At 38.7% G+C, this 18320-nt stretch overlaps 1 protein-coding gene and 1 pseudogene across 2 annotated transcripts in view; one reads left to right on the top strand and one right to left on the bottom strand.

Annotated features, from left to right (window-relative positions):
• The first annotated feature begins 476 nt into the window (after positions 1-476).
• Positions 477-4259, top strand: LOC120730381 (annotated as a pseudogene).
• A 620-nt stretch (positions 4260-4879) lies between these two features.
• mcm9 (minichromosome maintenance 9 homologous recombination repair factor) overlaps positions 4880-18320 on the bottom strand; it is a 33399-nt gene continuing 19958 nt past the window's right edge. For both annotated transcript variants that reach the window (XM_040026747.1, XM_040026757.1), the window contains 6 exons: positions 15721-15895; positions 12475-12677; positions 12125-12328; positions 11269-11351; positions 7244-7389; positions 4880-6804 (listed from right to left, as the gene is read on the bottom strand). In XM_040026747.1, the coding sequence (XP_039882681.1) occupies positions 5286-6804; positions 7244-7389; positions 11269-11351; positions 12125-12328; positions 12475-12677; positions 15721-15895 (2330 nt within the window). In that variant the 3' untranslated portion in view covers positions 4880-5285. The remainder of the gene's footprint in view (positions 6805-7243; positions 7390-11268; positions 11352-12124; positions 12329-12474; positions 12678-15720; positions 15896-18320) is intronic.

Genomic DNA, 18320 nt, shown 5'->3' with positions numbered 1-18320 from the left:
GCAGCTTTAATGGAAAATGAATTACTGAATTGACTGAAAATGTTCTCACTGTATTCTTCACTCAAAAACTGCCCGTAGTATCAGGTCCAGTTTACTAAAATCTCAGTTTGCTGATAACTCACAAAAAGAAACAGGATTCATGAAAAAAATACTGCAAAAACTAATATTTATGTGCTGTAACCAAATGGTGACATTTAGCATGATAAAGCAAAAGTTATGTTTTGCACTCTTTACTGAGTTTGTTTCAATTATTCAGGCTAAAAACCAGGTTAAATTATTCTTAATGAGGTATTGTTAAAATATACTGCACAGCTTACATCTTTTTAGCAAAATAATATGAATATGATACATTACCATGTCGTTAATAATTATAATTGCTGTTGGTTAGCCACTCCAAACTGGATGAAAATGGTGAAGCTGTCCCTGTCATTATAATTGGGTGACAGTAGTGACATCAGTAAAGAGTGTGGGTGGGACAGTCAGACAGAACAGGGAGGAATCTGATGATTTAGCAAGATTAGCCTGAATTATAACAAGGAAGTGAGAATAATCTGAGTTACAACCCAAGAACTGACTGGACTAGAGAGGACTCTTAGCGAGGTAGGAAAGTTTTCAAAACAAGAAAAGTCAATTTTGTATAAATGAAACTTAATCTTTGTTTGTATTATGAAAACAGAATTTAATTCTCTGATTATATTTGACAGTGTTCAGGAATTTAATTTTAACCGGATTTCACACATACACACAATCGGATACTGTCGATGTAATTCAGAATCGAAAACCTTTATAACATCCTTCTTTACTCCTTTACATTAGTTTGGTTACTATCAGCAAAGAAATATCTGCGGCAGTAAATTTAATTTCACTGTCTCTTGGTGGATCAGGAGAAAGCATATGATTGGGTGCCAAAAGAGGAACATGACATGAGGAAGTCAGGAGTAGCAGAGAAGCATGTGATAGTGATACAGGATATGTATGAAGAGTGGGGTTGGATTACATCTGGGATCGGCTCTAAGCCCTTTTTTTCTGCAGTGATAAAGGACAGATTAACTGATGAGGTGTGGTAGGAGTCTCTGTGAACTACACAGGTAACAGACATCATTATGAGGGTAGGGAGCAGGTGGAAAAGAGCCTGGAGGAGTGGTGGTATGCTCTGGGAGAGAGGACGAATGAAATTCAGTAGAAACAAGACAGAATATATGTATGTAAATGAGAGGACGACAGAAAGGTGAACATGTAAGGAGGAGAAATAGTGTGGGTAGATGAATTTTCATGCCTGGGTTAAGCCGTCTAAAACAACAGACAGTGAGCAAGAGAGGAAGCCAGGCAGGCTAGAGTGGGTCGAGTCAAGTGTCAGGGGTGATTTGTGACAGGAGGATGGTTTTGAGATCTGCCGTGATGTACGGTTCGGAGATGGAAGCACTAACAAAAAGAGAGGAGACAAAGCTGGAGGTGGCAGAGTTGAAGATGTTAGGGTTTTAAATGGTTGTGATCTGGATGGAAAAGATTAGAAAAGAGTATATTGGGGGACAGCTGAGTTGCCAGGCACGGGGGAAAAAGAGGAAACTCACAAAGAAGATTCATGGATGTAGTGAAGGAGGACATGCAGAGAGTTGGTGTGACAGAGGAGGATCCTAGGCATTCACATTCTTTACTGCATAATAATTGTAGTGCTTAATTGCTTATGTTGTCAGTATATTTATTTAAAATATCAAGGCATGCACATCCACAATACAAAGTGTTCACCTCATCATGCATACAGAGTGGAGACAGCGCTGTTTCCCAGCAACTTAGCATAACACAACAAGAGCGATGGAGAGTAAGGAAAGAGCCATGGACATAAAGTTGTAGTCAGTCAGAACTCCTCCCTTTTACTTCAAAAAGTGTCAGTCTTCTCCATTCTGCCTATTTGCCAGTTTCAAAATTTGTAATTTGTTTCAGTTTTTGTGATTACAGGTGGAGCTAGCTTCCAACAGGAGGACTTTGGCTTCAGGACAACCTTGAAGGCAGCATATTCTTTTCATTTGAATTGCACAAAAAGTAATCATTTATTGAAAAATTATGTTCTAAGTAGTACTTAAAAATAATTATACATTTAAGTTTTACAAATTATATGTTTGTATGTATATATACATGTTTAGACACATGTATATATAAATATTGTATTATATATGTAATATTATATGTTTAATTAAAGTGTGCCAATTACTCCCTTGTTCAAGTTTTAGCTAATGAGAATTGAGAAGCCTAAATTCAGAAAAATATACGTGGTAATGTAGAAGTCATGGGTTGTATTATAAAGTGGAGGTTGAATGATCAATAAGCAGTATTCATAATTGTATTACTATAATAATAAATATAATAATAAATGTAACTCCTGAATGAGCCATCATTGTTCAGCATACATTTGATTGAAATTTGTATGAATATATCACCTTAAACAATCCATCCAGTTTCAAATATGACTATATATTGCTCGTCTTTTTCTCAAGATGGACTTTTGTCACACAACTACATATTCATTGTTGTGTTTTGTTTTCTCTCTTAAAGGCTGCCATTATGGGGGAGTGGTCCTTTCTGTCTGATTTGTTAGACAAGGTGCAGTTTCACTCCACCTTCTTGGGAAAGGTCTGGATGAGTGTTCTTTTTCTCTTCAGGATCTTCATTCTGGCAGCCTGGTGTCGATAAAATATGGGGAGACGAACAATCAAACATGAAGTGTAACATCCTAACGCCTGGATGCAAGAATTCTTGCTATGATCACACCTTTCCTTTGTCTCATACACGCTTCTGGGTGCTCCAGATTCTCACTGTCTCCACGCCAACGCTCATCTATCTGGGCCACGTCTTACTAGTGATTCGTAAAGAGAACAAACGGAGAAGACGCCTGGAGGAAAAAAGGAAAAAGCAGGAGATGATTAAAGCCCCCAAGTATTCAAATGAACATGGCAAAGTGCACCTCAAAGGCGCCTTGCTGGTCAGCTACACGTTTCAATTGCTGTTCAAGATTTTGCTTGAAGTAGCATTCATTGTAGGACAGTACTACCTCTATGGCTTCATACTTATGCCAAATAAGGTTTCTTGTTTCAAGGACCCATGTAAGACAGAGGTACACTGCTTCATTAGTCGCTCCACAGAGAAAAGCGTCTTTATTATCTTCATGTTAGCAATGGCTGTGTTTTCTGTCATTTTAAACATTGTGGAGATATTTTACCTGATGATCTCAAAGATAAAGGAGAGGAAAAGAAGGACCAGCAGCTCCATTCCACCAGAAGGATTCAATCTCAACAACCCAAATCCCAATTCAACTGAGAGAGTTACATGGTGTTGAAAGACAGTGAGCTGACGTAAACATTGACATAGGTCACTATCGTTAGTTACAACATCACTCAACATCTTCATTTGAATTTTACATCTTATTTCAGGTTTAAAATAAATCAACCCCATCGGTCAAATTGTACATAGACAGCCAACAATGTTAAATGCAGAAACTACTGAAAATGAGATGTGCTCGTATTCAAAGTTATAAACTGCCAGTATTAAACGCTCACATACTGATCCATCTATCTTTAAAAGTACTAGTAGTTAGGGGTTATCATGGCTAAGCAAGCACACACCTGACATGTACACTACATTCCCATGTTGCGCATCAATTTTCAACCGGAAAACCAGAAACGTAACCTTGAACATGATCTACAAATGTCATTTGCAAAAATGTTGGGATTCTAATATCTGTTATTTGGTCATTTACTTCAACTTTCATCTAACAGCGAAAAACAAAATAAAGTGTCCAAGAGCACCTCAATCATGAACAAAGTTAAACAGGTTCTAGATTATAATTCTCTCTGGATTTTGTGTTGTTCTCTAATTCTCCCGTATTTAACTTGTTGTGTAGAGGTACGGGGAAATAATTATAAAAATACACTAAATTCGCTTTTCATATTACAAAAAAAAAGGACAATTGGTATTACACATAAAGTTCGATATCCTCTTCATACAAACTTCTTTTTTTACAGTCGAAATTATTAAAAGTTCATGACAGGGATGAGAGGGGTCATTAAATGACAAGAGGTGTTTTCAGTGTGACAAGTCATCACTGTTATATATTGTTGTTAATGTGTATTACATATACTCAGGAAGAAGCTACATAACTACATGACTGAGCTATAAATATGTGAAGGGAGTGGGCGTAAATGCTCCATTTTGTATATATGTATTCATGTGCTCTAAATAAACCATCAATCAATCAAACACTGAAATGCTATGTGTCAAGTTGGTCCTGGTATTGGAAATGGTGCACATTTTAAAAATACAAGTCAGCAAAGTTCAGGAGCAGCATACTGTTAGCCAGTTCTGAATCTTGGCTCCCGTGTATGAGCACTGACCCATGTAGTAAGCCTTAATTATACAGTGTTGATGGGATAGCTAAAGGGCGCAATGGCAGAGTAGTCATTCCTCTTATATTTCTTTGAAGTATGCTTGATGATCGGTGTCTGGGTCGCTTACACAGTTTGTCCTTTGTAATATAACGTCTCGGTGAACCAGTCTGCGTAGTCACATAAACTCCATGCTCATTGTGTGATGATAAACTTTTTGCAGACGTGAACCCAAGTTGATCCTAGCTAACTTGCAGAAAGTATAATCAAGGCCTTATCTCTTGTTGCAGGTGCCTAGTTAAACATTACCAAATATTCTCTGAATAAGATTTTTCTTTTAATTGATTGCAGTTTACATTATATGTTTGAAAATATGTGTTCAAGAACACATATTTTCACATAATAGGTTAAAACAATGCTAACAAAAAGCTGAAAAAATATATACATAATTTTTTAGGTTCACTTAAAACTGAATATAAATAAAGGCCTTTAAGAAAAATATTAACAAAACACATGGATGTGTCTCACATTATGTTTATTTTATTTGCTGTACATAAAGATCTCGGTGAGCAACTCACTTTTAACAGGTGTTAAACGTGTTACACGTAGGTGTAATACAAAACAAGCAACAAAAAAAAAAAAAAGTTGTATTTAGCACGTGTAAGGAAGGATATCTTACTATTATGAACACAGTACTTTTTCATTGTACAGGAGTAGGGGAGAAAAAAAAAAAAAAAAAAAAAAATCACACTGCAGCTAGCTGGTGAAAACTGTGTGACTAGACACTATGCTAAAGAGCTAAACTCAAGTTTATATCCCAGGAAACTTTTCTGTCAAACTTATTCATTTCCTACAACCAGATTATGTTTTCTTCAGAAAAAAAGTTCTTTATCCACAAACGTTGTGATTTCAGACTTTGGCTTTTTTCAAAACCTCTTGGTCCCAGTCAGTGTCAAGAACATCATTATTTAACTCGGCAGACTCAAACAGAGACAATCCTGAGAATAGGCCTTTGGAACCACTACTATTACTATCCTGAGGACTCGTAAAACACTTTCTCTTTAGACTGGCAGTCCTTTGACAGTTAACTGAATCCCTAGTTACCATTTTTACAGTGTTGTTTTCAGTATGACTGAATTCGGTCTGTTTTACTTTGCACTCTGACATTGTTGTACTCGTTGACTTCATCCCTAGTTCACATTTCTTTGCTGGTGTGTAATCTGTTGCTGGGGGTATTGTTTGGCACTTCTTGCCTATGTGGTTGGCGATGTTTAGAATTTTGTGGACTTTTGAATTAGCTCTCAAACAATTAGCATCACCTTTTTTAAGCGTACTATTTTCCATTTTTGTTTGAGCTGTTGTGGGTTCACTTGTCCAGATAGATGAGAATCCTGAGAGTTTAATTTCTGAGCTTGAGGAAGTTATACTGGTCTTCATCTGTTCTGATTGTAATGTAGTTTGATTAGTGATGCAAGCACTTGATTTTGAAAGTGGGGTGGAAGTAAATATATCTCTGTCATCACCAGTGCTGACTCTGGTTCTCTGACACAGGTGTGCGTCATTATGACTAATTGGTTTCTTTGTGTTAACGCTCACTGTCATTTCCTTATCTGGACTGGCATTATTGTTATGGTTGTCAACTGAAGTTCTCATCTTACTTGGTTTGAACATGAATCTTGACAACTTTCCACGCAAGTCTATGTGTGTTTCAGCTTCGACTGCCATTTTCTCCCTTGGAACAGCGCTGCTCTTCCTACTTTTAGTCAGGTGCAATTTGTCCTCCTTTACATAGCTGTCTTTGTCAGTGGACAGGTTTGTCTCTAGTACATTTTCACTTTCATCCCCAAACACCAGCCTTTCTCTGTGTCCTTTTCCAACCTCTTTGTGAAATCGCTGATGTTTCAGGTCCAGTTGCCCAAAGCCTTTATCTCCCATATTCTTAGAGTCCATTGTGCTTCTAGAAACCTTTTGAAAATGATATCCCAATGGCTCTGGATGTGCTTCATGCTTCTTTCTCTCATATTTCAGTATCTCCTCTTGGCTTTTAGAGATTTCTTCTGTAACGCTTTCATTTTTCTTACCTTGTATGTTTTGTTCTGAAACAGAGGTAATATTTCCAAAAACAACTGGAGCAACGGTCCTTCTCGAAGTCAACTTTTCAGATCGACAGCTTGATTGTCTGGTTACTTTAGACACGTCTGTTCCACTTGAAATAGTTTTTGTATTTTCTTGAGGTGTAGTTATGGGTGAGGTCCTATCATTTGGGGACAGTGACAGAGAGGTGTGGAACCAGTTCGAGTCACTCCTCACTGTATTACCACTTTCCAAATTGCTAGTGTGTGTTTTGGAGTTTGCGTCACTGAGTAGATGCTTCAGTTTAGTAGTTGATGAATCACATTCAGGAGACTCTGATGTCTGGCTTTTTGACCTTAAGAGAAAAACAACCTGCAGTTAAAATAATGATAGCTCCAAACACTCATGTGCACAAAGTTGAATCCATAAATAAACATTTCAAATCTGCTCCCAATTTGAACTCCACTGGCTACATTCATCACAAAGAATCATGTCATTAAGTGTCAAAGAATAATTATCTTATGTGTTTTTGTATACGTTTTATACAAGTAAAGACAGAAAATGGGGCCTAAAAGACTATAGATGATCAGTGGACGTCAAATCATTAGGTCATGATTTTGATATCATGGGGGATTTCTTTGCAGAAAAGAGACAGTTACTAGCAGCACTGCTTATGCATTCAAATGTTGTGTAGCAGGAGGTAATAATCTAACATTGGGATTATCTTTGAAAGTTAACAAATTTAAAAAAAAAAAACAACAACAAAAAACAAAACAAAACACCAATTTACTCACCTGGATAGTCTGTCTCGCTCCTTCTTAAGGAACAGTGGGAGGTTCAGTCCTTCGAGCAGTATCTGACACTGAGTTTGATACTGCTCAACAGGGTCAGCAGGAAATGAGGTGAATAAAGTATTCACATTTCCCTGCAGAACGCCACCCTAAAAGAAGAACGTAGTATGCAGTTACAGACTGACACAGCAGCGTGATGACAACACACCACAAAGTGAATGATATTTGGTGAGTTCAAGTGACGAGTGCAATCAACCAGCTGGAAAACTAAGGAGACTAGAAGTGAGAATGTCATCTGTAAACTCATTTTACATTCTGGCCCACTTTACTTTTAAGTGGGCCAGAATGCTGAAAATTAGTATATCAAAAAGAAGTGTGACTTCATCACTCATTTACAACAAGTGAATGCTGCTGTAACTTATGAAAGCTCTGTCAGCACTCACTCTTAGATAGTGATAACTTTTCACTCGTTTAATTGTTTATCCATTTCTTGATTACTTTGGTGTAGTATGAATAGCTGTGAGAGAAGTCTTTATAAGCACTTCACCAAAATTTATGGAAATACAATTCAAAGTTTATGTCCTCCTCTACATTTCCAGAGATGTCCAGTGGGCCAGATTGTAGTCTTGCCAGACCAATGCTGGCCCCCGGGGTCACCTAGGCAACCAGAGCCTTGAATATCTGCAATTAAAGTGGGAGCTTCAACACAATATACAACGAACAGATTGCTTGCAGTATTGTATACAACTTTAGGCTAAAGCATCAAGTCTCAGCTTCAATGTGAGTAGATTTTCAGCAAGTAAAACTGTTTTAGACACGGTTATGTTAAGATAAGCTGTTAAGATAAACTTAACAGCTGGTTTCATTCAAAAAAATTGCACAGACTTTAGTATCCTACCTTTAGTGAACACCGCTGCTAATTATTTTAGTATAATGATCATAGTACATACAAGTGGTGTGAAAACGTGTTTGCCCTGACTGAGCATAAAATGCCAGGATCAGTACTACAGTCAACCGATAACAACAATTTTTTCTGGCAAAACTTCTCCCATTTCTCCTAAGAAGTATAAAAGAGGGCTATGGTATCAGACCCTAGAAAACCACCAAGTCATTGGTCCAGGTATGTGGATGACACCTGGGTGAAAATCAAATTTCAGGATGTGCCACAATTCACGGATCACATTAAATCAGTGGAAAACCACATCAAATTCACCAGGGAGGATATGAAAAGTTGCTGGTTAGCCTTCTTAGACTGTGAGATCTCCATCAGTAATGGGGGACATTTAAAAGTTGATGTGTACTGTAAACATACACATACGGATAGGGCTGTACGATATGACCAAAATCTCATATCCCAATATAAGACATCTACCGTCCGATAACGATATAAATCACAGAAATTTTACATTTTCTGTAAATTCTGTGAATCTTGGGCAGCTCGACTTTCGTGAAGTGTTTCCAGCTGGGTGTCGTGTACCTGGAGTCGAGTGTTTAACCGATGCAAGAAACGATACATTTTTAGACATAAGTTGTAACGGCCGCCGTTTTCCTTGTGAGTATTTATTACACAGCGTGCTGCTGGAAAAAGCCTGTTCTAACGTTTGAGTCTAAGGTTTATTTTTTTAGCACCTGACAGCTCTTTTTTGCTTCTCATCCGTAAATAATCTGCATACTCTTTCACGTGATTCCGTTTATTTTGAAAAGTCTCAACAGCATCTTGAGCTTTATAGAGATTGACAGACCACGTGACTTTTCGCGCATTGCATGCCGGGAACTCGTGGCAAAACAATCCAAGTACCACATCAAATGCAAGCATTTGCAGCACCACAAAATGTTCATTCTCCGGTTCCAATACCTTCTTGCTTTTTCTTTGCCCCCCAAAAAAGGTATGTACAAAACGAAGGAGAACAATGCCGGTCCGTACAAAGTCAGACTTGATGAAAAGGCAAAGAAAAGATACGAGGAAAAAAAAATCAAAGGAGTAAAAGGGTTAGACCCTTACGAGCACACAGAGTGGACAAAATACGTTAGCGTGCTGCCCAACTTTCACCACGCTCATATTTATAATTATACGGTTCTTGGACTGAGTGCATACACTCATGAAATTTAGTAACTTCAGGTCACTGCAACAAGCCCAGGTACAGTTTACCGACGGATGGGTACAGGACCTTGAAATGCACCGTGTAGAACGAAAGACCATCGTACGAACAAAGGTAAGTTTACCAGTCTCACAAATTGTCTTCATAAGTACGCATTCGTTAACCGTTTATTAATAGGACCTTTGAGCTCAACGGTGGTTAATTAGTAGTGGAAATAATTTCTGGTTCGCATTACAGAAATGTAGCAGTGACAATAATATTGTATGCTGTAATCGTACTGGGCAATTAGTGATACAAAAAAAAAAAACTGTTTTATCCTGTGAATAAAAGTATGCGTTTTTGTCAATGTACCATGGTAATAAATGAAGCGAAACGCAATATTGTGTCAGGACAATTCACAATTTATGCACAATAAACAAAGGAGCATAGAGAGACAATTTCTGTTCAGCGCCAGACTTGCTTGTAACCTAGATCACCAATTGTGTTAAGAAAAATGACGTATTATAACTACAACAGAAGACTGACCTTTGTGGAAATGCTTGGAGCAGACTAACATGTGAGCTGGAGTGTTCTGGGACATTATATTTAGTCTTCGAATGGCTGCAATCCAGGCCATCCGTCAGCTCTTTGTTACTTCGGAAACATGACTTGAACAATTTCTCTTCAACGAGGTAATTCGATAACAACTGATCTCTTTACCCGTCAGCTTCCCATGGCTGTCATGTGACCGGCTATTGCAGTTAATAATATAACAGCTTCTTGCCATTTTTTGTGTTTCTTTTGATCGCTGTGTAACTGATTTCAATTGAAAGCCTGTGTGCACCAGTACCTCTTGCCACGAGTTCCCAGAATCCTTTGCGGTTTTATCCCTGAATGACGTCACATTTTCAATCTCTATTGTGAAAGGTTTATGTGGAAAATAAACAAGTGGACACGCAATGGTTTTACCGTCCGTAGTGTGGTTATATTAAATATAAGAGAAAGAGAGAACTTTAAGAAATTAATATAGCCACTACAGTGACCATCAAAACGATGAAAAAATATTGCCATAAACAGTTTATTTTGCGACACCACAAAACAAATGACAGTGTAAAATTAAACGACAGACATTTTTATATCGTCATCCAATATATATCGTTATATCGAACAGCCCTACATACATATCAGTATTTAAGATTTGACCCTCATCTTCCACTGGAGCATAAACTTGGAGTCATCAGGACGCTACAACACAGAGCGAACGCCATCCCCACTGACTCAACAGCCAGGGAAGCAGAAGAACATCACATCAAGAAGGCCCTGAGTAAATGTGGTTATCCTAGCTGGACTTTTGTCAAAGCTGGGAAGGTACCTAAAGAAAGCTCAAGCCGATCCAGGAGAGAAGGACAACCGCTGCCTAAGTGAAAACCCGCAGTGATCCCTTCTGTGTCAGGAGTATCGAAACAGTTGAGATGCATTTTTTCTAAACACCGAATCTCCGTGGCTTTTAAACCCCAAAACACGCTGCGCCAAAAATTGGACTACCCCAAGGATCGGGGACACTCCAGTGGACACTCTTTCAATGATGAGGATGTACACATCCTGTACAGGGAGCAGGGAGTCAAGGAGGCCTTTTACGTGAAAAGGGAAAGACCATCGCTGAATTGAGGAGGGGGCCTAAGGGTACACTTTTCATCAGTGGGCTGGTTTCAGTCATTGTGCAAATGTACTGTTTATAAGGTTGGGGAAACCTGCAGTTAGCTAAGACTGAAGAAGTCACTCGAAAGAGTGAAGAAATGTTTTTCCCCATTGAAAACGCTATGTCCAGATGAACAGAATCAACCTTTTGGGATTTCCTGCTAAAATAAATACAATGAATACAAAACCCTTTAAATTGAAAGAGACTCATAGACAGGTTTTAATTTTCAAAGTAACAAATAAAAGCCTTACCTGCATAGAGCACTCCATAACAGAAACAGCAATGACAGCGTCTTCTATGGTAACTGTCTCTCTGTACATGAGCTTGGCATGGGCTGTAAAATTAACAAAAGGTTTTCTGCCACTGCTGCCGTTCCACTTTTTTCAGATTTGTATATGCAACAAGCTTTATTGTTATTACACATCATCAGCAACTTGACAGTTCACAAAACTTTAGTTTAAAATCATTTTGCTTTTAAATAATCATATGATGAATGTTTAGTAACTAATTAAAATATTTGATTAAAAAAAAAAATAATCTCCACTTGCTCCTGTGAATGGTCTTTAACCTTCAAGATCTAGTCCTCTAACTGAATCGAATCGATTTTAGAAATCAGTGACAATACCCAGCCCTAAGGCAAAGCATGCTGTGCAAAGACACCCCTGAGACAATCAAGCACATAACAGCAGGGTGCAAGATTCTAGCAAACAGGGCATACATGGAACGCCATAACAAAGAACATGAACACCTGTGCAGAGTTTGAGAAGTCAGAAGGCCAAAATGGGATGCAGTTCCTAGGGTGGTTGAGAAAGGCCAAGCTAAGTCATGTGGACTTCCACATACAAATGGACGGCTAACAAACCAAACATACTAGCGATGGACAAGCAGAGGAAGGAGGCTACAGAGATAGATATAGTTATACTAAAGTGGCAGCAACAACAGGAAGAAAGAACACAAAAACAAAAAACATCTTGTATGCCTTTCGGTGCTGCAAGAGCAGCGTGTAAAATATTATCAGAAGACTCGTTTTAGACCTGACCACAATCAATGACTTGACTTATGAATAAATATGACCAAACTAGTCTGAAGTCAAACTTCTCATCTTACCTTCAGCCAGCCTGCTCAGACTCTCCAATGTGCGAATAGTTGTGCGGGCAGCACTGCTGCCGTCACTCCGTCTTTGTAGCTGGTAGTAGCGTGTCAGTATACAGTTGGCTTCTTCTGACATCACTGGTTTTAAATGCTTAATCAGGCTGAAATAAGCTTTCATTTTTTCCATAGACCACAGACTCGAACACTGATCGGGTAGTCCTTAAGAAAAAAAGAGAAGGGGCATTTTTACCACGTTCTCCCCATTGAAGGGTATGTGAGAGAACAATAATAATCAATTATTTATAACAACAGACTTTATTGTTTTAGTCATATTTCACTTCCAAACTCAAAAACATGTCTTCTACCTCTGTCCTCCATAATGAAAGAGGAGATGATGTGGTCCCACTCTGCATTTCTGGTATCCAGCAGAACTAAAACCAGGTCAAAACGACTTAGCAAAGGACTGGCCAGAGCTACGTTCACAGACAGTGGCTCGTTGGGATCATACTGGCCTTTAGGGTTGGTGGCTGCCAGAATGGTAGTTCTGGTATTCAGTTTACACACCATGCTGCAGAAAGAGAGAGCAGTGGATCACACAGAAAAAAAAACGAAAAAAAACAAAACAGATGAGTAAATACTTTTTTTTTTACTTAAAATGATCCATTTAAATAATCCAGTATGTGGATTAGGAGATTTATTAGTTTATTAGTTTATCTAAGTTCATTTTGTATTAGATTCCCCTTGTGTTTTCTACCCCTGTGTTAAGTTTCCTTTGTCCTTTATGCGTTTCATGTCTGCATGTCTTTTGTCGTGAAATTCATGTTGTCATGTCTGCGTTTCATTATGTTTCCTGTTTTATTTTGAAGAGGTCCTGTGTTCTACGTTCAATGTGTTTAGTTTTACTCCTCCCCTGTGACGTCATTATGTTCATGTGTGTCAGCTGTTTCCCCATGTGTTCCCACTTCCCTCATAGCTGTGTGTTATTCTCCCTGTCTTCCATGAGTTTGTTGTTGTTAGTTTCCCAGTTTAGTTTTGTTCTTTGTTTCACCTCCACGCTTGCAATAAAGCTGTGTTTTTGAGTTCACGTTTGCCTCGGTAAGGTTTGCGTTTGGGTCGTTTTCCTGCCTGCACACAGCCGTTTTGTGACAATGTATAAAAAAAATGCTGTATAATATTACTGTCAGAGTTTGAGTACAGTATTGTTGTGTGAAATAAGTGTAAATAAAAAAGGAGGGGAAAGGAAAGAGTTGTTAAGATCTCAGTGCTATTTAGGAGATGTTTACAAACTTACAAGGTGTAAGTAAGTAAGTAAATGTTTAAATGATAGGAAGGAGAGGAATGTAGAAGACTGTAAATGAGACCCATGAGCTGAGCTGTTGTTTGGGAAAGTGGAGTGAGTTGGTCCTGAGGCCCCGTTGATGAGAACCAGAAAAAACAAACCAAACAAAAAAACTGTCGGCTGGATTAAATGATGTTCTATCCAAACTGGCAGCTCACATGTAGCTCTTTAGCAAAATGAGCCAATAGGATAAAGAAAAGAGAAGATTCTGCTGAATACCAATGAGCATGCCTTTAGTAGACTAGGTCATAAACAAGGTCTTAACAAAATGAGCCACTTGGCACAAGTAGAACACGAAAAAAAAAAAGGAAACCCTGCTAAACACCCATGAGTGGACGAGGTCATAAACACAAAACGAGCCACTGATAACAGTGACTAGTGATGCCAGAACCTTATGAACATACTTAAAAGTGGACATTGTTAAGGAGAGTTTGCATAGATATTATAATGACTAAAATTACTTCAGTAGGAGAATTAATTAGTGCCCAATGCAGATTATATTTGGTAGTAGTGTAGAATATTTGAGAACAGAAAAATGAGGTCATTTTTTTATAAATCGTTAAAATAAACAATACTAAACAAAAAAAGTTTCAACAATAGCAAAATCAAGACAATAAGACTCCAATGATAATAAACGACATTATCAAAAGTAAGTAAATATTAATAAGGCAAAGGTCTACAACTGAAACGTCATATTTGGTCAGTCTTAACCTGCTGGTCAGCAATTTTGAATTTAGAGTGTATTCCCCCAAAACCTGCATCTCCTTAGAGACTGTGTCTGCCCCAAAACCAACAAAAAACACTTTGAGAGTCTTTTACTAATATACGGCATTGAGAAAAAAAAAAAAAAAAAAGTCATTTTAAGAGTATTCCCTGAAACCCCTCTCAGCTGACACTTTGAGTAATCTTTGAGTTGTTTTTGACCAGGATATAGCCTTCAATGTGCATATTAAATGCTTTCATCTACTTTCACAATATCTCTAAATGAGAAACATCCTATCTCAAAGTGATGCTGAAAAACTAGTTCATGCATTTATTATTTTTAGGTAGGACTAATGCATTTTGTTATTAAGATGATGTCCTAAAACTCTACAACTAAAAACCATCAGTTGATCCAAAATTCAATTTATTTTAATTCAATTCAATGTTATTTATATAGCCCCAAATCACAACTCAAGGCATTTTAAATTGTAAGGTAGATCCTATAATAAGAATGCTGCAGCAAGAGTACTGACAGGGACTAGAAAGAGAGAGAAGATTTCTCCTATATTGGCTTCCCTTCGTTGGCTCCCTGTTAAATCCAGAATTGAATTTGAAATCCTGCTCCTCACATACAAGGACTTAAATAATCAGGCCTCATCTTATCTCAATGACCTGATAGTACCATATCACCCCATTAGAGCGCTTTGCTCTCACACTGCAGGCTTACTTGTTGTTCCTAGAGTATTTAAAAGTAGAATGGGAGGCAGAGCCTTCAGTTTTCAGGCCCCTCTTCTATGAAACCAGCTCCCAGTTTGGATTCAGCTAGGGTTAGGGAGAACCTAAACAGGCTCTCTTCCTCCACACACTCCTCATTCATAAAGTGCTTTACAAAACCAAACATTACAGCTAACAGGTGCACTGTTTGAGTGCAGCTAGCCAAACAGCGTAGAGCCACTTGCTGCTAAAGAGACAAAGAATGAAAGTGGACACTCTATCCTTGGTTTCTTAAAATAAAACTCATTGTTGCTGTCAAGGGCAGTACTGGAGTGAGCCCTTTAATCTGATTTTTAGTTTTAGTGTCCTTATTTTCCTCCGAGTTGTAATTTCTGTCAGTAGTTAACTAACATAAACTAATGTGTGTCAATTAGCCTCAACCAACCAACCACATGTTCGGTACTGACAGAAGCTGGCGCTAAACATGTTTTTAAAACCTTAAGCACTTATTTCCTAAATCAAGCTTAACAGACAGTGCTATATTTCCATTATGTAAATTAGTTTTTCATGTTCTCTTTAATTCATGATTTGACAGTTATTTTTCCCCACAGGGCCAGGCAGGTTTCCTGTGATAAATGAAATCATTATTTAAGTTATGTTTGTCTAGTATTAAAATTTGTTTGATGATTGGAAACATTCAAGTGTGACAAAGATGGAAAAAACAAAAACAAAGAAAGAAAACCAGGAGGGGGACAAAGAGTTTCCCACAGCACTGTATACGATCGTGGTCATTCTGTGTTTGAAATTCCTAACTTCTGGTGATGTGAATTTACATGTAAATGCATGAGAGTCCTACCCAGCTTTAGCAACACTAATAGATTGTTGCTCCATAGCTTCATGGATGCTGATGCGATCCTGCTCCTTGATGCTGTTGAATTCATCAATGCAGCACAAACCACCATCTGCCAAGACCAGGGCTCCTGCTTCCAGGTGCCAGTCACCTCCATCCTTCACAGCTGCTACTGTCAGTCCTTTGGAAACACATTCACTTTATGAAGTAATACATTGGTATTATATGTAAAAATATATAGTTGATCACATGTCCGAGTCACCCTTCATTTCTTGACATTGCTTCCAACAAGGCAGATTTTATTGTATTTTTTTTTTTTTTTTTTTTTTTTTTTTAAATCATCATGAGCGATACTTCTCGGGCCTTTCAAAGTTTTGCGGTAAATTGGATGTGTTTTAGCTCATTTTCAGTCCAGTCCATGTATCAGAGGAATATTTTATTGTTTGTTAAGCCACTTAACACAAAAACATGTAAAATAATGAATCACTGTTGTGTCTACTCAAAGAAACAACACAGTTTGAAAAGCAAAAAGTAGTATTTTTGCATCAACAAGGTGATTCCAAAAGAGCTGTTAGCCCAAAACCTGGTATATTTTGTATACTTTATTAATCCCCTGTTGGGATATTACTCTCTGCATTTAACCGTCAGTGAAGCCGTGAACAGCCAATCAAGCGCCCAGGGAGCGGTGCGTAGGGACGGTACCTTGCTCAGGGGTACCTCAGGGTAGCCGTTCGGTGGATTTGAACCCCCGACCTTCCGATCATGGAGCGAACTCTACGTACTGAGCTATCTCCACCCCAATATTTCGAAAAGGTTTCAGTGTGTCTTAAACAATGTGAGAAAGGGGACAAGTAGAGGACAAAAGTGGCAGACCTAAAAAACTGCTTACAACAGATGAACAGCATCTGAAAGTTGTTACAAACACACATGACAAAGAAGTCAAGCTATACATGACCATAAATTAAGTTATGTGTAATAATGGGCCCCATCTATGAACTCGGGTTAGGGTTAGCTCATAAAACTACTTTTTACACCTCTGTCTGAAATCTTGCAGGGGAGTATCTGGTCATGGCTGTGTCATGGTGATATTTTGTTTTTTCACCTTCTGGGAAGTGGAATCTTGCAAATACAACACCTTTGTATAGGCCATCAGTTGAGACAGAGCCAGATAATATTGACTATGTGCACGAGACAATGCTAACTTCCTGGTTTGAGACCGGATGTGGGGTTGTGCATTTCCGGTAGCTTTACTTTGCGGTCAATCGCTACTGCGAAGATATCCTCCACAATCATGTCCAAAACTCGAAAACGGAAAGATCGCGTTAAGTTACAAAGAGAAGGTGGGAACACTCACCACTGTTGTGTCATAAAAAAAATCTAATGATCAATTTTGACGTTTAAAGAGTTTAGATCGATCAGTTGTTTACATCACTCAACACAAGCAGAACTGCATCACTGCAGCAGAAGACACATCGTCCACATTCAGAAGCACATCTGTATACACTGGGGCAAAAAAGTATTTAGTCAGCCACCGATTGTGCAAGTTCCCCCACTTAAAATGATGACAGAGGTCAGTAATTTGCACCAGAGGTACACTTCAACTGTGAGAGACAGAATGTGAAAAAAAAAAAATCCATGAATTCACATGGTAGGATGTGTAAAGAATTTATTCGTAAATTAGGGTGGAAAATAAGTATTTGGTCACCTCAAACAAGGAAAATCTCTGGCTCTCACAGACCTGTAACGTCTTCTGTAAGAAGCTTTTCTGTCCCCCACTCGTTACCTGTATGAATGGCACCTGTTTGAACTCATCATCTGTATAAAAGACACCTGTCCACAGCCTCAAACAGTCAGACTCCAAACTCCGCCATGGCCAAGACCAAAGAGCTTCCGAAGGACACCAGGAAAAGTATTGTAGACCTGCACCAGACTGGGAAGAGTGAATCTACAATAGGCAAGCAGCTTGGTGTGAAAAAATCAACTGGGAGCAATCATCAGAAAATGGAAGACATACAAGACCACTGATAATCTCCCTCGATCTGGGGCTCCACGCAAGATCTCATCCCGTGGGGTCAAAATGATCATGAGAACGGTGAGCAAAGATCCCAGAACCACACGGGGGGACCTGGTGAATGACCTGCAGAGAGCTGGGACCAAAGTAACAAAGGTCACCATCAGTAACACACTACAACGGCAGGGAATCAAATCCCGCAGTGCCAGACGTATTCCGCTGCTGAAGCCAGTGCATGTCCAGGCCCGTCTGAAGTTTGCCAGAGAGCACATGGATGATACAGCAGAGGATTGGGAGAATGTCATGTGGTCAGATGAAACCAAAGTAGAACTTTTTGGTATAAACTCAACTCGTCGTGTTTGGAGGAAGAAGAATACTGAGTTGCATCCCAAGAACACCATACCTACTGTGAAGCATGGGGGTGGAAACATCATGCTATGGGGCTGTTTTTCTGCCAAGGGGACAGGACGACTGATCCGTGTTAAGGACAGAATGAATGGGGCCATGTATTGTGAGATTTTGAGCCAAAACCTCCTTCCATCAGTGAGAACTTTGAAGATGAAACGAGGCTGGGTCTTCCAACATGACAATGATC

The sequence above is a fragment of the Simochromis diagramma genome, unplaced genomic scaffold (assembly GCF_900408965.1).
Source record: "Simochromis diagramma unplaced genomic scaffold, fSimDia1.1 OVJJ01000746.1, whole genome shotgun sequence".
Classification (NCBI taxonomy): domain Eukaryota; kingdom Metazoa; phylum Chordata; class Actinopteri; order Cichliformes; family Cichlidae; genus Simochromis; species Simochromis diagramma.
Note: the sequence above shows the minus strand (reverse complement) of the source record. Positions and strands in the feature narration are given on the sequence as shown.